Here is a 23,762-nt window from a genome sequence, read left to right as displayed (position 1 = left end):
CATTGGACAAATAATTGCAGAGGTAAAGCATTGTGAGAATATTTAATTTTTATTCGAAAAATAGTGTCTACCTTTGTCCATTTCAAAGAAGAAAACAAATAGTTAAAAAATCTCTACGATTTCTTTTTTAGATTTTGATTTTTCTGTTGTGCAGTTGTTATTATGAGCATAGATTTGGGGCACCAGTTTTGTCATGTAAAGTAATTTAGTCGCAATGAAAATGGTTTTTCCTCGGTTTGGTTTGGTTCCCTTCCAGCATCCCAGTGAAACCCAACCCAAAATTAAAATCAGTGAAGTACACATTTCTTTAACGTTGTTTATTTGGCTCTTCAGCAATCAATCGCCTTTCTTAAAGCTAGCTTCATCTAACACTAGATAAAATTTTTGATGTTTGATTACGTGCTTCGGGCAGCGCACTGTCCCGCGGGCAGAGAAGAAGCACACACAATCGAGTATTTTCTGATCGAGACAATAGTGGTTATAAAACATAAATACATGCACTTTTTACAAAATAGAAGGAAATGGGCACACCCACTTCCACTCAGCTATTGATTCTTGACTCTTGTTCATCCTGGATGGGTTCTCAACTCTGTACAAATGTTGGAATGGTTATGAAATAAATAGCACCTAGAAGTTGAACGGCTTGCTCGGCCTCTGGTAGTGGTAACCGTCCTGGTCCAGGGTGTGGGACGGTTTGATTTCGCAGTTGGGCCCACTTCCGCCGTTAGTACAGCAGTACGGTGGGACTCCTCCGGCCGGGCAGCCCGGCTGTTGCGTTGGTGGAGGTCGCGTTGCCGGTGGATAGGTTGGGGGTCGCGTTGGAACTGCGCAGTTGGGGCCTTGGCCGCCGTTGGTGCAGCAGTACGGTGGGATTCCACCGGCTGGACAGTTTGGCGGTTGTGTTGGCGGTGGTCGAGTTGCCGGGGGATAGGTTGGGGGACGCGTTGGAACTGCGCAGTTCGGCCCTTGGCCGCCATTTGTACAGCAGTACGGCGGAACTCCTCCGGATGGGCAGCTTGGAGGTTGGGTTGGCGGAGGTCGGGTAGCTGGCGGATAAGTTGGTGGTCTCGTTGGAACAGCGCAGTTGGGTCCTTGTCCACCATTGGTGCAGCAATAGGGCGGAACACCTCCGGCTGGGCAGCTTGGCGGTTGCGTTGGCGGTGGTCGGGTAGCTGGCGGGTACGTCGAAGGACGGCTTGGAACGGCACAATTCGGGCCCTGTCCGCCGTTGGTACAACAGTAGGGAGGAACTCCACCATTCGGACATCCGGCAGGGGTCGTCGGTCGTGGTGGTTGTGTCGGAACAATGCAGTTAGGACCTTGACCTCCGTTGGTACAGCAGTATGGTGGAACTCCTCCGTATGGGCAGGATGGCGTTGTTGGCCGTGGAGGCTGAGTTGGTGGCGGTCGAGTTACCGGAGGTTGAGTTGGCAGTGCGCAGTTGGGACCTAGATTAACAAAAAGTTATCAGTATAAACTTAACAATCTCAAAGATAGATCTTACCGAATCCACCGTTTGTGCACGGTGGCAGATATTCGTTTTCGGAAGTTGGCTTCGTTGGTGGCTGGGTTGGTCTCGATGGAACAATACAGTTGGGTCCTTGTCCTCCGTTTGTGCAGCAATATGGCGGCACTCCACCATACGGGCACTGTGGAGTAGTGGGTCTTGGCGGCTGTGTCGGTACAATGCAGTTAGGACCTTGACCTCCGTTAGTACAACAATACGGCGGGACTCCTCCATTCGGACATCCAGCAGGGGTCGTCGGTCGTGGCGGTTGTGTTGGGACTATGCAGTTGGGACCTTGACCTCCGTTAGTACAGCAATAGGGAGGGACACCTCCGTAGGGACAGGTTGGAGTTGTTGGTCGTGGTGGTTGTGTCGGAACAACGCAGTTTGGTCCTTGTCCACCATTGGTGCAGCAGTAAGGAGGAACTCCACCATTTGGACATCCGGCAGGAGTGGTTGGTCTTGGCGGTTGCGTTGGAACGATACAGTTAGGTCCTTGACCTCCATTCGTGCAGCAATAAGGTGGAACTCCTCCATAAGGACACGAGGGCGTGGTAGGACGAGGTGGTTGTGTTGGAACTATACAATTTGGACCTTGACCTCCGTTAGTACAACAGTACGGAGGGACTCCTCCATTCGGACATCCGGCAGGTGTGGTTGGTCGTGGTGGCTGCGTCGGAACAATGCAATTTGGTCCTTGACCTCCGTTTGTGCAGCAATAGGGTGGAACTCCACCGTACGGACACTGCGGAGTGGTTGGCCTTGGAGGTTGTGTTGGAACCTGGCAATTGGGACCTTGTCCACCATTAGTGCAGCAGTAGGGCGGGACTCCTCCATTGGGACAACCGGAAGGAGTAGTTGGTCGTGGAGGTTGCGTTGGAACTGCGCAGTTTGGCCCGGATCCTCCATTGGTACAGCAATACGGTGGAACTCCTCCATTGGGGCAACCCTGTGATGGTTTGGTTGGAGGTGGCAAATATTCGTTGTTTTGAGTTGGTCTTGGCGTTGTTGGTCCAGGAGTTGGTCGAGATGGCACAATGCAATTTGGACCTGATCCTCCGTTCGTACAACAGTAAGGTGCAACTCCTCCGAAGGGACATGGCCGAGGAGTGGTTGGTCCGGGAGTTGGTCTAGTAGGGACGATACAGTTAGGACCTGATCCTCCGTTTGTACAGCAGTAGGGAGGAACTCCTCCGTTGGGACATCCAGCAGGAGTCGTTGGTCCAGGGGTAGGTCTCGTTGGAACTACACAGTTTGGTCCGGATCCTCCATTGGTACAACAGTACGGTGGGACTCCTCCGAATGGACAAGGAGCGGGAGTTGTAGGTCCTGGAGTTGGTCTTGTCGGAACAATACAATTCGGTCCAGTTCCTCCGTTTGTACAACAATATGGAGGAACTCCTCCGTAAGGGCATCCAGCTGGAGTAGTTGGTCCCGGAGTAGGTCTCGTTGGAACAACACAGTTCGGTCCGGATCCGCCGTTGGTACAGCAATATGGAGGAACGCCTCCATACGGGCAAGGCGCCGGGGTCGTCGGTCCTGGAGTTGGTCTGGTTGGAACAATGCAATTCGGTCCAGTTCCTCCGTTCGTACAACAATATGGAGGCACTCCTCCATATGGACATCCAGCTGGAGTCGTAGGTCCTGGAGTTGGTCTCGTTGGGACTACACAATTCGGTCCGGATCCGCCGTTGGTACAGCAGTAAGGAGGAACTCCACCTGATGGACACGCTGGAGGTCGAGTTGGTGGTCGATTGGGTGGTGGTGTGATTGGTAGTACACAGTCAGGTCCTTGGCCGCCGTTAGTGCATGGCGGTAAGTATTCGTTGTCGTTACCGGATGGAGGTGGTGGCGGAGGTCGCGTTGGTGGTGGGACTGGAGGAGGTGGAACTACGCAGTTTGGTCCTTGACCTCCATTAGTGCAGCAATAGGGTGGAACACCTGAAAATATCGGTTTTATCAGAAGTTGTGAAAGAATGCGGAGGATATTTTTACTTACCGCCAGCCGGGCAAGGCCTTGGCGTAGATGGAGGAGGCCTAGTCGGAACAACACAATTCGGTCCTTGTCCACCATTGGTACAACAGTACGGAGGAACTCCACCGTACGGGCAGGGTCTTGGTGTCGTGGGAGTTGGAGTTGTAGCTACAACGCAATTTGGTCCTTGTCCACCATTGGTACAGCAGTACGGAGGGATTCCACCGAACGGGCAGGGCCGGGGAGTGGTTGGTCCTGGAGTTGGTCTAGTGGGGACGATGCAATTCGGACCGGAACCTCCATTGGTGCAGCAATAGGGTGGTACTCCTCCGTTAGGACATCCTGCCGGAGTAGTCGGTCCAGGAGTTGGCCTGGTAGGAACCTCGCAGTTTGGACCTTGTCCTCCGTTAGTACAACAATACGGCGGAACTCCACCATACGGACAGGGTCGTGGTGTTGTTGGTGCAGGTGTAGAAGGAATTGACACTACACAGTTGGGTCCTTGTCCACCGTTCGTACAGCAGTACGGAGGAACTCCCCCGTAAGGACATCCTGCAGGGGTAGTCGGGACAGCACAGTTTGGCCCCGAGCCTCCGTTAGTACAACAGTACGGAGGGACTCCTCCAAACGGACAAGGTCTCGGAGTTGTTGGTCCCGGAGTTGGTGGAGACGGCAGGGCACAGTTTGGCCCCGAGCCTCCGTTGGTACAGCAGTACGGCGGAACTCCACCGAAAGGACATGGTCGTGGAGTGCTTCCTGGGGGTGATGGTTTCTCGGGTGGTGGGAACGGGATGTTCGGCCTTGGGTATTCGTACCCGTCCGGTCCAAGGTGCGTCGTTATCTCCGCATAGCCGGACGTTGCTAGCGCTAGGCAAAGCACTAGCAGTCGCTGTGGAAAAAGGAAGGTATCGAAGAAGAGGAAGGTTGTGGTCATTAGGTGGTTCGATGGTCAGATTGTGGTAACAGTCGGAGCCGTCAACCGGGGTCTACGACGACGCAATCTCTGATTGATTTATGTGCACTTGTTTCACGATTCAATTGTTTGGCGGCGGTGGCGTTGATCGGTTGCTGAAAACCACGTGTGAACGTGCGAAGAATTGGAAGCAAAACAAAACATTGCTTGCTGTACACGTACACGCGACCGGCAGCGGAAACTTCCTCTCTTCGTAGATTTGCGCGTGTTTCGCAGATCATGGGATGAGTTGCAGCAGTCTACGCTGGTGATTGTAATTGGTCTTGTTTGTGGCTATCAAACGATTCTTGTGTTGTTTGCGCGCAATTCAAACGGTCGTTAATGGGCCATTCATCTGGATCTAACCGGTTGCGTCGAATCCAGTTCGCATAAGCTTAAAATAAATTTACCAAAAATGACACAATCTTCACGAGAACATCACCCATAAATAAACGGGTTAGGCAAATTCCCAAAAATTAACATAAAATTTATCAAAACACACCCAGCTGGTGCTGGTCGGCGATTAGGCATCTTGTCCAAATCGATAAGCCGCGGCGAATCGCTGACCTTGACCAAACAAACAGCTCATTTAAATTTTTAATGCAAATGCAGTCTCAACAATCTTTACCCTGATCGGTCAGCAGAAGGGACGCGTCATCGACACCGGCTGCTGCCCACCGCAGCGAGGCTTGATTGCTAATTTTGTTTGATCGTTTTCGCTTTCCGCAGAATCGATATGGTCATTCACGAGTAGGGTAATTTTTCGCCATGTGTGGATTAGGGTTAGTGAGCCAAATTTGGGATTTTTGCTTAAGTTTCGAATTTAAACATTTCTTTGAAGATCAATGGGGTATCACATGAGCCTATTTTGGGTCAGTCTATTAAAAATATGTCTTGAATAAGTGTAGCTACTCTAAAAGGTCATTTCAGTTAGAGGCGGCAAGGAACTGCTTGTGTTTGCTGATAGTTTCAGTGAACCGTGATGGGCTTGCCTATACGAATGATGATCGAACGTTTTGAAAATTAAGCGATTTTTTGAGAATCATTGTTCTGTAGTTGATAAATATAGATCAGGCCTGTCCAACGTCCGTGAAGCCAATTCATCTGGCCCGCGACGGCTTTCAACATTGTTCTATGATCGGCCCTTTAGGCTGTTCATGCAACATTCAATTAATAAATTGAGTGTTTATTTGAAAATAATAAGCTTTGGAATAAATATATATTATAACAAAAATTTAATTAGGAGCATTTAGCTGATTTTTTTTGCTTTTGAAATAAAATGTTGCAGTATTATTTTGCCTTTGAATTTTTATGAAATTTTTTTGTTTCAAATTCAAATATTCTTTATTTTTTAATTTAATTCTTATTTTTACTATATTGTTGATTTCAGAATCAATATTAAACTGCAAAATGGGGCAAGAAAACAAAATTATCCATTTCGTAAAAATGTGAAATATATGAAAAAACTTGAATTGAAGTGGTTATTTTTTAGAAACTACATTAAATTTTGTTTTATTAGGTGAGTAAAACCACTTTTCAGTAATTAAGTTTAGTTCGAAAAAAAAGTTCAAAACGCAAATCAATCATACTGAAAATAAAGATCGCTGCAAATAATTTAAAAAAAATATTGAAAATGGTTTTATGAACTTCAATAGATTAAAGAAATTTGAAGAATAACGAATTGGAAACTATTCAATATTTATTTTACTACACTTTTTAAATTTTGTTAGTGTTTAAAATCATTTTACAATATTTCATTAAATTTTAAAGTGCAAATTTTTTTTATATATTGTTTTGTTCAAGAAATTTTGCATTAAAAAAAGCTTGAAACGACCAATAAAGTCTGAAGGTTTTTTTAAACCCACTGATATTCGGTAATTATTTGCAATCGACAAAAACTATTACAATATCAATATTTTTGAATGTGAAAATCGGTTTTCAGGGCATTAAATATAAATTTTCATCTATTATCAAAGCAAATTTGAAGAGATTTGGTTGTATCATGGCCGAGATACAGTCATGCCTCGGTTTTGCACGCCTCGGTTTAGCTGCCTCGGTTAAGCATGGCCCAGTGCACAGAAGCACAGAGCTTATGGGTTTTTGGCTATATGGGAGACATTGGCTTTAATCGTATGAAAAATCATGCAAACATCAAAAAATATAGTGTTTTGGAATCGGGATGATGTCAGTTATCCATTAAAATTATTATTTCATGAAAATTTTCACAAAAATACGTATTTTTCCTGTATTTTGAAAATGCATTTTTTTTCTCTAAAGAATCCAAAAATATATTGTTATTGGAATATGGGTATCAAATGATCAGGTTTTTTCATACATTTCGGATATAATGAATTTTTAGAAAATACTCCAAATTTTCACAAAACTACGTATTTTCGAATAAAATACTCAAAATTTCCGTTTTTACAATATGGGTATTAAACGATCGGGATTTTTTCATACGTTTCGAATGTAATAACAATATTTTTAGAAAATACGCTAATTTTTCACAAAACTACGTATCTTCGAAAAAAATATTCAAAATTTCAATTTTTACAATATGGGTATTAAAAGATCGGGATTTTTTTCATACGTTTCGAATGTAATAACAACATTTTTAGAAAATACTCTAATTTTTCACAAAACTACGTATTTTTGTAAAACTTTTCAAAATTTCAGTTTTTACAATATGGGTATCAAATAATCAAATTTTTTTTTTCAAAAATACGTAGTTTTGTGAAAATTTTGAGTATTTTCATTTTTTTTAAAACTTTCGAAATGTATGAAAAAATCCCGATCGTTTGATACCCACATTGTAAAAACGGAAATTTTTAGTATTTTTTTTCGAAAATACGTAGTTTTGTGAAAATTTTGAGTATTTTCAAAAAATATTGTTATTACATTCGAAATATATGAAAAAAATCCCGATCGTTCGACACCCACATCGTGAAAACGGAAATTTTGTGTATTTTTTTTAGAAAATATGTAGTTTTGTGAAAATTTGGAATATTTTCTAAAAATTTTGTGATTACATTCGAAATGTATGAAAAAATTCCGATCGTTTGATACAACATTGTAAAAACGGAAATTTTGAGTATTTTTTCGGAAATACGTAGTTTTGTGAAAATTTGGAGTATTTTCAAAAAATATTGTTATTACATTCGAAATGTATGAAAAAATCCCGATCGTTTGATACCCATATTGTAAAAATTTAAATTTGGATTTTTTTTTCAAAAAGACGTAGTTTTGTGAAAATTTTGAGTTTTTTTTCTAAAAATGTTTTTATTACATCCAAAATGTATGAAAAAAAACTGATCATTTGATACCCAAATGATTTATACACAATATGTTTTACTTATAAAGAGCAAACATTACAAAAACGGTAAAAACGGAAATTTTGAGTATTTTTTCGGAAATACGAAGTTTTGTGAAAATTTGGAGTATTTTCAAAAAATATTGTTATTACATTCGAAGTGTATGAAAAAATCCCGATCGTTTGATACCCATATTGTAAAAATTTAAATTTGGATTTTTTTTTTTCAAAAAGACGTAGTTTTGTGAAAATTTTGAGTTTTTTTTCTAAAAATGTTGTTATTACATCCAAAATGTATGAAAAAAACTGATCATTTGATACCCATATTGCAATAACAAAATATTTTTGGTTTCTTGAGAGAAAAAAAAAATGCATTTTTGAAATACAGGAAAAATACGTATTTTTGTGAAAATTTTCATGCAATAATAATGTTAATGGATAGCTGACATCATCCCGATTTCAAAACACTATAATTTTTTGATGTTTGCATGATTTTTCGTACGATTAAAGCCAATGTCTCCCATACAGCCAAAATCCCATAAGCTCTGTGCCTCGGTTATGCACGCCTCGGTTTTGCATCCCCCATATGCGGTGCTAAACCGAGGCATGACTGTATAGCTATTTGAAGTTAGTAGTTTCAAAAAACGGGTTCCACGATATTTTAACACTGCCTTGACCAAATCGGCTCAAAATTTTGGTGAAGACTCTTTAAACCGGTCATGTGTGCATGACGAAGGTCGATTTTCAAAAAACTTAAAAAAAAAGATAAAAATATGTTTGTGTTTTTCACGATTTTTTACGTCAGTTTTTGATTTTTGTATTTTTTTTAAAGCAAAATTACAAAATCGGGCTTCGTCATGCACACGGGATATGTCTTGCAAGTCTTCACCTCAAATTTCAGCCAGTTTGGTCCATCCCATCTAGAGATATCGTGGCACCCGTAAATCAACTCGATGTTTCGAGAAAATCACTCAGAAAGTTTAGCAATCCGCTTTGCGCACGGCAAAATGTTGAGGTCAAATCGTCTCCAACTCAATTTAATCATATAATATTTTCATAAAACTTCCAGGAGTCATTGAAAATCATCTTTTTGGTGGTTTCAATAAATTTTCTGTAATATGAAATTTTGTGATTTTCTACATGTATGTAACCCCTTAAATTAATGACAGACTACCAGAAATTGCTCCTGAAGTGAAATGAAGACATTCAAAAAGACCAAACCCACAAGGTAGGTCAACAATGTTGTCCTACTCACTCGTAAATAAAAAAAATCCCACGATCTCCGGACAATATTTAACGCTACTCGCCCAGTTCGTTACGGCCGCGAGCCATAATGATCAACAATATCTCCTTGTTCGACGACGACGACGACATAGTCACCGATTACCGGTGTGCGAACCGTGAATGAGTTGTTCTTCTTCACCTTTCGACTAGGTGCAAAATGCCTCATCTAGACAAAAAAGCAAGCATTTAAAACAACAACAACAAAAAAGGTCTCTGACTTTAGGCCGGTGTGTAGGCGTTTGTACAATTTTATGCGCTTAATTTTTATTGTTTTCTGGTGGATTGTTTTTCAATTATCGCCCGCGGCTCGTTCGATGATGATTGAGCAATTGAGTGATTGATGAAGTGGTGAAAAAAATAAGAAGAAGAAGAGCGGCTGGCAGTCAATGAAACGGAGAGTGAAAAAGTTCAACGTCGTCGCAGATCAGACAAGCGGGACTTGTTCTGAAGAGTATAGTAGAGAGAGGGAGGTAGGAAAAAAGTGCTTAGTGTAGTTTACGCCTTAAGGGGGCGGTAGCTGCGCGTGGTTTAAGCAAAAAAAAGGAGCTTTGGAAATGTTACGTCTTTCACGTGGTTTGGTGGGATGATGTAATGTGGGTCGATGAGAACCGAAAAAAGGGTGAATGTCAAATCCGATTTGGTGGATAATTGATGCAAATTTATACACAATTTGTTTTACTAATAATGAGCACACATTACAAATTTATCTAAAATTTCCAAAAAATATAGTTTTTATTTCCAACCGACTTTGAAAACAACAAAAATGATTGAGCATTTTATTTATGGCTGATTTATAGGTTGGCTGCTAACAAATGAAAATCTTATTGCTTTTAAATTGAGTTAGTAGCTCTTGCCAAAAGGTTAACCAGCTGGATATGATTAGGCTAATCCTTCCTTTCTGGCTTCTATTTTTTTGCTGTGGGTAATATTAGTGGGAAATCTGAAATTCAAATATATCTGCAAAATTTGACGTCATTATGGACGCATAAATTTGCATACTGTTCTGTGCAATCTGTCATCACAAAAATATTATAATCATGGGTTTGACTGAGTTTTGAATAAATTTTAAGCTTCGGTTAACATCAAACGATGAATCCTCACCTAAAAAAAAACTACCCAATCTGCGCTGTCAGCAAACATTTGCATACAACCCGATTTTGTCACCGATTCATCCTGATTCGACCCTGAGCATTCCTTGGCGCTCAACTACCTGGCTTGGCCGTTGTCACCGCTGGCTGATGTCTCAACCAAATAAAACTGCATAATTTATGCAAACAGCGAGCAAAGCAAACTCAAACCATTCGCCATGATTCTATTGACTCATACAAAAAGATTACCGCACCATCCGTCATCTCAATTTGTCGTCTCGGCCGCTTGATATTTCACAATCATTCTTCGATTTGCTCCTGAACAACACCTTGATGCGTAACGCGTCTCTCCTGCCTCCTCTTAGAAGCGGTTTCCTCAGCCTCAGTACTAACTGCTGTCGATTATGTCACTCTCGGTACAGTGAGGACCAAAGTTGTCTTGTCATGGGATTTTATGACAAACCCGACTAGAAGCGTTAGATGATGTGCTTAATTTATTCAATCGCTCTCGGGTAGACGCCGTAATGTTCGATTTGACCTTAGTGCGCGGGGCACATCCTGTTCTGGCTGGTGGGTGGTGGGATTTTGTACAAACTCCAGGGTGAAGGTTTTGGTTTTGAAGATCCGACTGTAGAACGCTAACGTCTCAAGTAATTGCAGGTTTTAATCCGGAAACTAGCTTAATATCAGCATGGATAGCACTACCTTTTAACGTTAAAAAATTTTACTTGGCAGTTTCTCGATTAAAAATGTATAATACCATAAAAACATTTGATGATTTTTTACCCTCTTCTTCAAAAATGTTTCAAAACTTAAAAGATGATTAACAGAACAAAATGGGGATTTTTTCCTTCGTTTTCTTATGACAATTTTTTTTTATACTTGGCATTATTTTTTAAATTTGATCATTTAGTAAATCTACAAGATATTTTTAATTGACGAGCTCGAAAAAGAACTTATATTTATTATAGGACAGCTGAATTACTGCTTACAAAAAAGTTTCATAGCATTTCCAGAATGGCGAGTACAGAAATATATTAGTTTCGATTTATTCAATTTTTTTAATTGAAAATACTGTGGACAGTACTATAGGGGATTAATAAAATAATATTTCGATTGTACTCGTATTTTTGAAGACAATAACATGTTTGTAACAAAAATCTTTGTGCAAAAGCTGTGGGTGATGTTCACCGTTAAAAATAATTGTTCCAAAATGGATTATAGTTAGGGGTAGTGATTTTTCGCGATTTCGCAGAAACCGCGTAATCTGTGAAATTTGCCCTTAGCCGTGAATTTTGGTAAATACTTGCGGTATTGTGCCACGAAACTAAAAAATATATTGAAAAATTGCTCCTCAGTGCACTTAAACATTGATGTTTTAATTCATACAATCCTCGAGTTACAAAAAAGGAATTTTGGTACCCTTTTTTCAAGAAGTTCTTCATTATTTTTTGCTTAATTACAGTTTTTTAAGAAGTACAGATAATATAATAAAAATTTCCACGGAAAAAAACTTTTAATTTAATATAATAGAGCAATTCCAGCTCAAATCAGGAATTTTTCTGATTGAAACTTTGTAGACATGTTATACTAGGCCATTTTTGTATATGTGGAGCCAATAGTACTCCAAAATAACATTTGAGAAGGGCGTAAGGTATTTAAATATTTTTGTATTTTGCAATTTAAAAATTACTGTATCTCGAAGCCGTTGCATCGTATCAAAAAGTGGTCAAAGACAAACTTTTAGGAAATTGGACGGGCTTTCTGAAAAAAATACACTGAAACAAAAATACACGCCACATCTATGAGATTTTTTGACTTTTAAGTCTAAAACTTAAATTTAAAGGTGATGTCACGATTTTTTTTCGTTCAAAATTTTTGAGGAAATAGCCTAAAACATAATCAAAAGACTGACGAAAAATGCAGGATGGTATGTCTCTCCTAACAAAATAACAAAATCATTTACTAAAACTGTTTTTTTGAAAAGTGGTCTAAACGTCAACGGTAGTGGGAATCAATTCTCCAGACAATTTTATATAAAAGTTTCCACATTGACCATTGTCCTATGTCTAATCATTGGGAAGATACAGCGGTTTTAAAAATGGAAATGTTGAAAAACGGTTTTTTTTGGTGGTTTTTGGCAATTTATAAATGACAGATTTGGTTTTTCAGTCTCGTAAATATTTTTACCGGAAATCTCGTCCAATTTCCCATAAGTTTGCTTGTGACAGCTTTTTGATTCATGTAGTTTTTATATTTACGTAATCAAATTTACTATCCTGGTTTCTACCACACTGAAAAAAATATTCTATTTTCAGTTATAAGCATTGTAATTAAGCTTATATCTGTAAGCCTTTACATCCAATTGAAATGCTGTCAAACGCAAACTTATGGGAAATTAGACGAGATTTTCGATAAAAATATTTACGAGAATGAAAAACCAAGTCTGTCATATAGAAATTGCCAAAAACCACAAAAACCCGTTTTTTCAAAATTTTCATTTTTAAAACCGCTGTATCTTCCCAAGGATTGGACATAGGACAATGGTTAATGTGGAGATTTTTATGTAAAATTGTCTGGAGAATCGATTCCCACTACCGGTTTTCAAAAATGTTGACGTTTAGACCACTTTTCAAAAAAACAGTTTTAGTAAATGATTTTTGTATTTTTTAGGAGAGACATACCATCCTGCATTTTTCGTCAGTCTTTTGGTTATATTTTAGGCTATTTCCTAAAAAATTTTGAACGAAAAAAAATCGTGACATCACCTTTAAATTTAAGTTTTAGACTTAAAAGTCAAAAAATCTCATAGATGTGGCGTGTATTTTTGTTTCAGTGTATTTTTTAAAAAAAGCCCGTCCAATTTCCTACAAGTTTGTATTTGACCACTTTTTGATACGACGCAACGGCTTCGAGATACAGTAATTTTTAAATAACAAAATACAAAAATATTTAAATACCTTACGCCCTTCTCAAATGTTATTTTCGAGTACTATTGGCTCCATATACACAAAAATGGCTTATATAGGCCTAGGATAACATGTCTTCAAAGTTTCATTGAAACCGGAGAGGGTCGGGTACAAAAGTACCAGAAAAATTCCTGATTTGTGCTGGGATTGCTCAATAACGATGCAAAATTGCATAAACTTATGGAAAGTATGATTTGTTTTATGTTGGTCATATATTATTTTTTTTTTAAATAAATTTTATTTGAAAACAATACGTGTAAGAATATTTGTTAAGCAGTGTGCAATGTTGTCTAATTTTAAAGAATATTCAGTGGAATTTTTCCTTAACTTTTTTGAAATGGTTAAATTTTCCTTTTTGCTTAAATCCACTATAGCCAAAAAATATATCTCTTATTTTACTCATACTACTTTGATGAATTCTTCGCTAAGAATGTGCTTTATTTGAAGACATTTTATCAAATTAAATTTTTAAAATCTCAGAAAAACCGGCTGAATCGTAAATCTTTCACAGTTTCACAAAATAGACCTCATATTTTTTATGTTATATTTTGTATATTAAAAAAACTGCTTATTTTTCAGTAACTTTCCTACACACTTATTCCTAAATGAGACATTTTTGTGGTAATTTTAAGCATGTTTAAGAGAACCGCGAAATTGCCGTGAAATTCCATTGTTTGGAAATTGGCATGCCGCGTTATTTCATTTTTTTTGCAGTGAAAAATCACTAGCCCTAATTATAGTGCAACAAACAGCTTAAAGGAACTCAAAACCTGGAATGTACTGCGAAAGAACTTATTGCATCTTGAGTTTTTACTTATAAAACCGAATTAAAAATGGAAATCGAAAATAATTTCTTTTTGCCTCAACACTGGCCTAATTCAAATCATTAATTTGAGTCAATATCTAAGTCTTGTCTAAGTCTTTTTAATTTAAAGGCGATTGCTCATCACCAGCCTGAACACCAATTTATGCAAGTGTGAAGATTATTCATTTGAAATTAAATTAAATCAAATTAAATTAGGTAAGGACCATGGCCATGGAAATGTCATTAAATTTATGGAAAAAACATAAACTTTGCTTTAAAAACGTCAAACCTAAATCTTCTAGACCAGGGGTGCCCAACCTTTTGGCCCTGCGGACCAGATTTGATTTTTCTGAAGTAGTGGCGGGCCGGAACTAATGTTTGATAATAGTTGAAAATGTAAAAAAAATATAACATTATTTTCATCAGATCCTTAAAAAAAACAAAAAAAAAAAAAAAACAAGCGTTGCAAATAAGATTAATTTATTTGGATAATAAGATATTTTTTAAATGTGTTTTTTGATTTATGTGATTATCACAAAAAATATTAAATAAAATCACCCCCCCTTAATAATTTATTTAAACGAAATTTGGATTCAAATCTTCTTTACAAAAATAACAATTCTTACATTATTGTGCACTTTTATGCAAATATCTTGAAAAAATAATATGTCTTTCAACACACACACAATTTAAATAGTTATTCTTCGAATTTCTTCAAACTATTGAAACTTATTTTAAAAATATTTTTTTGGCTAAATTTCTTGACTCATTTTGAGACATTTTTCAATAATTCATAAATATTTGCTGCGAACTTTGTTATCTGTATAATTGATTTGCTTTTTTAAACTTTTTCCTAACAAAATTTATTTCTTAAATAATTTTCTAGTTTTCTGAAAACTACATTATTTTTTGCTTACTCATTTATTTAAAAAAAATCAATTTAGATAAAATGCCTCAAAACAGAAAAACCAAAACTTTAAGTGAACACATTCAAAATAGTATGAAATCAATAGTAGAATTATTCTGTACAACAATCCAAGTTTTTTTATCGTATATTTCACAATTTTACAAAATTGATAATTATATTTTCTTCTCCCAGGTTTCAGTTTAATTCTGAAAACATCAATGTAGAAATGATAAAAATTAAATTCAAATATAAAGATTTTTTTTTTAATTTTAAACAAAAACACTGCTAAAGCAAAAAAAAAACTAAATGCTTTCATTTAATTTTTAGTTAAAATATGTAAATATTTGATCTAAAGCTTATTTTTTAATAAAGATTCTAAATTTATTTATCGAATATTTCATTACCAGCCTTAAAGGCCAGTCACAGAACTATTTTGAAATGCCGTCGCGGGTCGGACGTTGGGCAGGCCTGTTCTAAACCAATGTAATATACATTCTTGATTTTTTTTTGTGATTCTTTGATAATATATTAACATCTGGCTTAATAAAAATTTTGTTATATTCAACTTTATACTATGTTTTTAGTTATATGGACCACAAAAAAAAATGAACAACTAGGGGAAATTCTCGTATTATTGACAGGTTAAACACTCGCTCCTAACTCCATTCAATATGCCGATTTTCTCTATTTAACCCACATTTTCCCATAATTTACCCAAAAATATTTTATTCAAAATTCAGGCTTGAAAGGGTTAAACTGGGTGATGAATAGAGAGAATGCGTAACGTGATTTTCGAATACTCCCATTTTGTTTACATCTTCAAAGTAGATGGCAAACATGACTTTTTTCTTATTGGTAAATGAGCTGTTTTATAATCAGTAGTATGTGTTTTATTTCGTCTAGTTTTTGACAGTTTATACTGGAAAATGGTCGCGTTTCGATTGATTAGTTCTTTTTTACAGGTGACGAAGAACTGTGGCGAGAGTATCATTCTACGATGTCGCAGATAAATTTCCGGGCTAATTTTGGAATCCTGCAGCTCTTTTTGGCCCAGGGTAAAAAAATCGCTTATTCTTGCAAAGCAGATTTTTTTTCACAAAACCAGATTTTCAAACGGAATCAAAAAATAAAGACAGTTTCTGGATGCATACAACCGCATCGACTCTATAAACAACTTCCATTCATAACTATAAAAATTAGAAAAAATGACGATCTCGCCTTCAACTTTCTTAAGATTTCTTGACTTCAACTCCAGGTCCTTAAAAGCCACAAATTTTTCATTCTTGCAAAAAAGAAAACAAAAACAATTTTTAATGATCGATAACAATACTCTCTACTTTTGGCGAACAGTAAATTGGTTCCACTTTGACAGTTTAAAATTCAGCACCCAGGGGTTAAACAACTAATTTTGCAAAACTTTTCGTAGAAACCTGTTTGCTCACTTCTCATTGAGCTATTTATCACTCAATTTCTGTAATTGAATGCCAAAATGCTGATATGGCAACATTAGAGGCACGCTGGAATTAGATGCTGTTCCCCTAGAAAGAATTGTAAACTGCTGTTGAAGCTGAGTTTCCCTGACGTCAATTCTTAAGACGTTGTCAAGCTAATAAAACAATTCAGCTTATGCTAAAAAAATGGCGCAAAATTATGCATTTTTTTGCAACAAAATTAAAAAAAACCCAACGTAACGTTTTGACAAGTAAGACAAACGATGAGCTTGGCCCATTGGAAATAACGGATGGTGTAAATTAAGTTTTAACAGCATGCTTTAGCCATCATCACCTTTTTTTCGACGAGAGGGAAACCTTTGCCGTTCCGGGCTACCTCACCGGTTCGGTTGTTTGAATTTCAAAAGTTTTTTTTAGATAAATTGACTAAGTTTTGTTTTTTTACTAAACTGCTCAGAAAATTTAAATTGTGTTGAAAGTGAGACTCAAATTGACGAATCAAACCCAATTCTTACGCCAATCGAGGGTTAACGAAGGAGTATCCCAAGAGAGCCCATCACTGGAGCTGCTTAACTTGGACACGAACAAAAACAATAAACGCGCTGCAGAAAAGTGTTGCATAATTTGTTGTGTGACCCAGGCCCACCGTTGACGATGACAACCACGACCCAGTGACAGAGTAAAGGGTCGAGAAGAAGAACAACAACAACAACAACGAGACAAGAATATGTGTGCGAATATCATTAACGAGGATGGTCGGGGAGTTTTTTGCTCGCCATTGTTGGTAACAATGTGTGAAGTTGGCAATCGTGAGCTCGCGGTCAAATGATGCTGCTTAAAGCCCCGAAGAGGTGTGACGTGAGGAGAATGAAGATTTGGGTGCTCTAGGAGTGACGAGAGGCTGATTTTATGGTTCGTTGCAGGTTTTGTTTTGAGCGCGCGCGTGCGATGTTGGCGGCTGGCGACTATCGTTTGTTTTGGGCCGCACGATGATTGAAGGTGGTCGGCTGGGCAGGTTGGGAAAATGTCATTTCGTTAATTAAAAAGGCAAATTTAATTTCTTTTTGGTAATGGGAAAATTGATTAGCTGGGTGGGTGCAGTGGAGGGGACAATGTTGAAGGATTTATATTTTTTCATATTACTTATTTTTAGATAGTTTTTTAGGCCGGTGCAACTTTAACCTCAAGCTTTTGTATCTCTCCCTTCAAAATTCAATCGGGAGGCAAAACAGTTATTGCTGAGAAACTAAATTAAAAGAAATATTGTGCAATCGATTGTCAACTATGTAAAATACATTGTTAATGCATTTAAAGTTAAATAGGGCTTTTTAAACATTTTGAATTTTGGGACCACAGAGCGAAAAAAGTTGGTAGCTTGAATATTGCCTCTTTTCGAGTAATATTCACATTTTTTTTTAAATGTGAACCTGATGAAAATTCACCAGTTCCTGATACAATATTACACATCATTTTTGACACAAAATCTGTCATCATTTCCTGATGAATAGTACCATCTTTTTTTTGTAGTAGCATAATTGCAAAAAATATACAACGCATACTTGAGGATACTTTTTGTTTGAAAATTTTGAAAATATGACTTGAAATTCGAAGTTAAATTTTTTGGACAAAATCTTAAAATAAATTTGTACTAACCTTTATCATACATTGAGATTTTAATTGCTTTTGTTTATTTTATTTCTAGGCTTAATCTGAAATCAAGCACTTGTATTTATTTATGTACACTTATCAGTTATTAGGCCTTTCACAAAAAACATGGTCTATTATTTTAAGTTTTTCTGTTCAAAACATTTTTGTTCACAGACTTAAGTACACAGCAAAAAAATCATGGTAATATTACATCCAGGAAGGGATCTTTTTTGTCAGTTTTTTTTAAATGTTATCTCTGAAAACGTGTAATTTTACCGCTTTTCTTGTGTAATGTCACTTTTCAGCCTAATTTAAGGTAAAATTACATCATAAAAGAGGTAATATTCAACCTTCCAATATAACACCTTGCAAATTTAGTTTTGACTATCTGAATGCCTTGAAAATAACTTAATCAGCATGAATGGAACCATGCTTTTTTTTCTATTTACAATTTCATACAATTTTACATTCGGTTGATATTTTCAAAACTCCAACACCGTCATACTGGTCGTCATTTTTAATTTAAAAAAATGCAGACTTTTGAGAAATATTTAAACTTAACAAAATTAAATTACCAAAAAAATCGATCGATGATTCAAAGTCCAATGTTTGCAGACATCAGATTTGATTTTTTTTTACATTTATTTAAAAAAATAGTAGCAAAATATTTTGAAAAGGTGTGATTTTGAGAAAGTATTGCAACAAGTTGGAAAAAGAAGATTTGCTCAGCTCGAGTCGTATCTACATTTATCCAAAGTAGTTCACCCGGGTTTCGGTAAATACAATGAATACTGACAAAATCATGTTTTTCAACGAGTTTCAACGAGGGGCGGTACGACCCCTTCCATTTTTGAACATGCGTAAAAAGAGGTGTTTTTCAATAATTTGCAGCCTGAAACGGTGATGAGATAGAAATTTGGTGTCAAAGGGACTTTTATGTAAAATAAGACGCCCGATTTGATGGCGTACTCAGAATTCCGAAAAAAACGTATTTTTCATCGAAAAAAAAACACTAAAAAAGTTTTAAAAATTCTCCCATTTTCCGTTACTCGACTGTAAAAAATTTTGGAACATGTCATTTTATGGGAAATTTAATGTTCTTTTCGAATCTACATTAACCCAGAAGGGTCATTTTTTCATTTAGAACAAAATTTTTCATTTTGAAATTTCGTGTTTTTTCTAACTTTGCAGGGTTATTTTTTAGAGTGTAACAATGTTGTACAAAGTTGTAAAACAGACAATTACAAAAATTTTGATATATAGACATAAGGGGTTTGCTTATAAACATCACGAGTTATCGCGATTTTACGAAAAAAAGTTTTGAAAAAGTTGGTCGTCATCGATCATGGCCGTTCATGGTCACCCGCGACAGACACGGACGACGAAACAAAGAGAAACGCAAAAAGTATCTTTATCAAAACTTTTTTTCGTAAAATCGCGATAACTCGTGATGTTTGTAAGCAAACCACTTATGTCCATATATTAAAATTTTTGTAATTGTCTGCTCTATAACTTTCTACAACATTGTTACACTCTAAAAAATAACCCTGCAAAGTTAGAAAAACACGAAATTCTAAAATGAAAAATTTTGTTCTTAATGAAAGAATGACCCTGCTGGGTCAATATAGATTCGAAAAGTACATTAAATTTCCCATAAAATGACATGTTCTAAAAATGTTTACAGTCGAGTAACGGAAAATGGGAGAATTTTTAAAACTTTTTTAGTGTTTTTTTCGATGAAAAATACGTTTTTTCGAAATTCTGAGTATGCTATCAAATCGGGTGGCTAATTTTACATAAAAGTTTCTTTGACACCAAATTTCTATCTCATCACCGTTTAGGCTGCAAATTATTGAAAAACACCTCTTTTTTCGCATGTTCAAAAATGGAAGGGATCGTACCGCCCCTCCGTCACGAGATATCAAAAAACGGACCTTGGATTCGTGATCAGGAACAAAAGTTACCCCTTAGGACATAGTTTAACGCAAATCGAAGAGGGGTCGGGGCAACTTTTCTCGATTTCGTGTGAGTTGGTAGAGAATTACCCTCTTTGAATTATTATTTTTTCAATGAAACGTTGGAATGTTTTTTAATCATTAAAAAAGTATCAAATGAATGCTGAAAATCACTCTTCAGTACAGTTATTTCAGGCTAAGAGAAGATTTAAATTTTGACATTCTAAAATGGATAAGAAAGTAGTTTCACACTGGAAATGCGAAAAGAAAAAAATCTGATAAATGTTTTGCTGTTGATTGCATTCCTCAATTTTTTGTCGTTGAAAATGTCGATAAAGTCTACCATTTATAGTCATTTCAAAACATATTTTTTACCAAATTATAAAATAACCGTTGACCCTTGTCCAGCTCTGAAACATATTTACCAGCAGATCAGAATATTTTGTAAAATTAACTTTTATAACATTGTTGGATAAAAATAAGCATCAGTTTTTGCTATGTTTACTTATTGAACTTATAATTTTTAACTCGACAATATTATTGAAACGATTAATCCGATATGCAATGTTAAGAACAGATATTATCAGAAATCATAACTGATACTTGTGTTACATACAAAACAAATTTGCAAAATGTTCAAATAATAAATTTGAGTACACAGGGCTTCAGAATTGTTCGTTGATCTTCTGCTTGACGAGTCATTGAAAAATCGATGTATTGAAAGAAAATATTGCATTCTCATCAATGATCTAGAAATCACATCAAATCGGGACACATGGGGTGAACTTGATTGCCTGTTTTAGCCATGTTTTTGCACAATATGTTGGTAGTTATGATTGGTTATGGCAATCAAACAAATTAAAACATAAAAACAAAATAATTGCATTTATTTCCAGATTTCAAACATTTAAGTCTCGTCTTCAAGTTAAATTTATTTTTTCGCTTCGGTTTTACAAACCTTTGGATAAACGAACTTCGGATAAGCGAGTCTGAACTGTATTACCATTTTTTTTTTGCTTTAACATTTAGTTTTGGCAAATCTTGTATTTTTTAAATTTTAATATTGATTCGTTTCCAAACATACGACAGAAACTTAATCATTTAAAAAATGAACTTCAAAAGTTTGCTATTTTTGCAAGATTGCATTAAAAGATTTGCATAATTTTTGGAGCGTATCATGGCTAAATAATTACTAAGCAAAACAATGCAATTTTTCTGTTCAATATTGGTCTCATGTTTGAAGTTATCGATCCAATGGTGATAAAAATGACTATACATTATTTACAAATTTCTTTGCCAGATTCAGTTTGATTTAATTGCTTAGATTTATTAGCCTGAAATTTAAATTAGTTCTGAATGTTCAGAAATATCGGTAGCTTCTCTAGTTTTTTTTAGATTGTCAGCATTTTCCAGTAAGTGATTTTTTACGGCATCAAATACTCATCCAATTTTGCAGCAGCTTCACTTCAACGTCCATATCGCACCAGCTTTTCCCCCTTCATTCACAAGTCCTCAATTGTCCAAATCTTCGGCTGACCGTTCCAAACTACCCTTCCAAGCCGTCCCCCATCAATTATCACCTGCACTCGAGTCCAATCAATTAAAGCCGCCAGTATTAACATTACACACGAAGTTCAACCGCATGACATCAGTCCCAATAAATGCACATTCTAAATGTTGCGCGCGTATTTGCACAAAAGCCAACCGCCAGAGGAGCCGTTTAGTAACCATCAATCATCAGCAATTCACAGCCGGCCTGGGTTGGGCCCATGATAGTGATCATCGCCAGCCTCACTTGCAGCAGCGTTCATCATCACTCATACGCACTACCCATTGACACTTTGCTCAGTAGTACACGTGAAGTCACTGTTGGGTTATCGGTTCCCAGCCGATCGCACTTGGCCCGGTTCAGCTAAGCCGCGACGACCGACGTGTTGTAATCCTGCGCAAAAGGTCACTGCGGTAATCCGAGAGGTTCTCCAAAAAATGTGACAAAAATGCCACAACAATGTCCAGCCAGCTTGAATCGCCACTCAGTGCACTAAAGTTTTCACACAGTTTATACAGTCCTTTTTTGAGTTTCTTCCAAAAAATATGCAAAACGATCAACGTTGATTATCTCACCATTTTCAGCAACAACTCTTGCTTAAGATCTTGCCGAACAATAAATCACTGTCGAAGTTTTCGCAACACACTTTTTCACCAAAAAAAAAGAGTCCTGTTGCAGGTTGTTACACTGTTACCGAACACGCGTGTTACACGTTACACGAGAGGGATATCACGCCTCCACCCGGGTCAACGGTTGCCGACTAACTCGCAGGTTACCGCCGATGGTGGCGGAATATTTATATCAGTTCTGAGGTCTCAGGATCATCCCCCGAACGACGACGACGACGACGAAGGGGTTGATGCTGCGCGCGAAAGCTCCGACTCGGCGAGCTTTTGCGAGAGAGCGAAACCCACACTCGGAGAGTTCTACAACAACCCTTACAAAGTCTGAAGAACAGTGGCTCAAAGTCTGAGAATCGCCTTTATGTGAGAGAGTCGAGAGCGGAGCAACCCCCCAAACTAGATCTTCTCGCGCAAGCTCGGATCGTTTTCGCGCGCGAAGATCCTGTCGGAGGAGAGTGACTAGGTGAAGAAGAAGCTGCTAGTTGGCCAAGATGGTACTAAGCCGGAGGCTTAGCTGACGATCGGACAGACGCGATGTCTGCTTGAGAGGAGGGCTGCGTGCACGGATGATTGGTTATTGATCAGTGCGATCAGTGTGCATGAGTGGCTGGTGTTTGTTTTTTGCCCGGCAGGAATTAATTGAGACTAATTATGTGGCGATCGTGTCGGTTCCGGCGGATGCTTGTGGGAAGTTTTGATTTTTTGTGACTGCTGGAAAAGATTGATGTTGTTTGCGGGGGATTGAGATTGAGATTAATTTAATTCAACTAAGGATCTCTTTGTTTCACGGAGAATTATTTTGAATTGAGAGTTGAAAAACTTGAAACGAGAAGAAAAAAGTGTAGACATTAAAAGTTAATTCGTCATTCTTAAATACAATGTTATGGCATTGCTAATTTTATTTCAGGTTTTTGTCTCCTCTTCGAAATATCCTAAAAGAATAACTTTTTACTAACTTTAAAATTTTGCATTAAAATAACTTGCAAAATAGATTGTAATTTAATCAAAAAACAATGTATAAGCTTGTTATTTGTGCATTAAAAATTAAATAAAGACTTTTTAATCTTTCTACTAAGTTTGATTTTTTTCAGGAAAAATAAGTTTTTTAATAAATTCATTGATGCTTTGTCATTTTTAAGTAGCATAATTGTAATGATGTTTAAGGGGTCACGAGATTTCATATTATAGTTCAGACTCGATTATTCGAAGGCCTTGGAAAAATTTCACTTCGAATAATCGAATCACGCATTCTTTTTTTTCCTTTTCTTATTTTTGACCCGTAAACAACTCCAAAGTGATTTAGAATTTTTATATCCAAGATGGCGGCCAATATGGCGGGGACGAAACATGTTTTTTTTATTTAATAGACAACTATTCAAACTTGACTAAAATAGGATCGCAGAACTTGAATTTGATGTTACAAACAAGAAAATGAAATAAGGCCGTTGCTAATATTTTTCAAAGTTTATGTCGCCCCTTCAAAATTGGTTTGAAAAATCAGGGGGCAAATTTTTTTCAAAATACTTCAAAATTTTAAAGGAAATAGAAGTCTGAAAACAATAAGAAATGCATTTTCCTGCGTTTAAAATCATATTCAGCATGTCTGGGATCGATCAAAAATATTTTCAATTTTGTGGAATTTGAATGTACAGCACCCCACAAAGTTTTTTTTTTTGCAAAAAAACCTGTTATACTTGGATATTTTGAAAACTAATAATTGCAAAACAATTAGGCAGGTGT

At 37.0% G+C, this 23,762-nt stretch overlaps 2 protein-coding genes across 2 annotated transcripts in view; both read right to left on the bottom strand.

Moving 5' to 3' along the window:
- Positions 1–23,762, bottom strand: part of LOC120412383 (2-acylglycerol O-acyltransferase 2-like) — a 92,718-nt gene that overhangs the window by 33,534 nt on the left and 35,422 nt on the right. The gene's annotated exons all lie outside the window — the stretch shown is intronic.
- LOC120412389 (basic proline-rich protein-like) lies at positions 297–22,180 on the bottom strand. Its single transcript, XM_039572829.2, has 4 exons — positions 21,975–22,180; positions 3,507–4,371; positions 1,505–3,448; positions 297–1,448 (listed from the first exon to the last, which is right to left on the bottom strand). Exons 1-4 carry the CDS (start codon positions 21,975–21,977, stop codon positions 628–630), a joined length of 3,633 nt encoding a protein of 1,210 aa, XP_039428763.1. The 5' UTR covers positions 21,978–22,180; the 3' UTR covers positions 297–627.

Source organism: Culex pipiens, chromosome 3, assembly GCF_016801865.2.
Source record: "Culex pipiens pallens isolate TS chromosome 3, TS_CPP_V2, whole genome shotgun sequence".
Taxonomy (NCBI): domain Eukaryota; kingdom Metazoa; phylum Arthropoda; class Insecta; order Diptera; family Culicidae; genus Culex; species Culex pipiens.
This window is presented reverse-complemented; position numbering and strand designations above follow the sequence as displayed.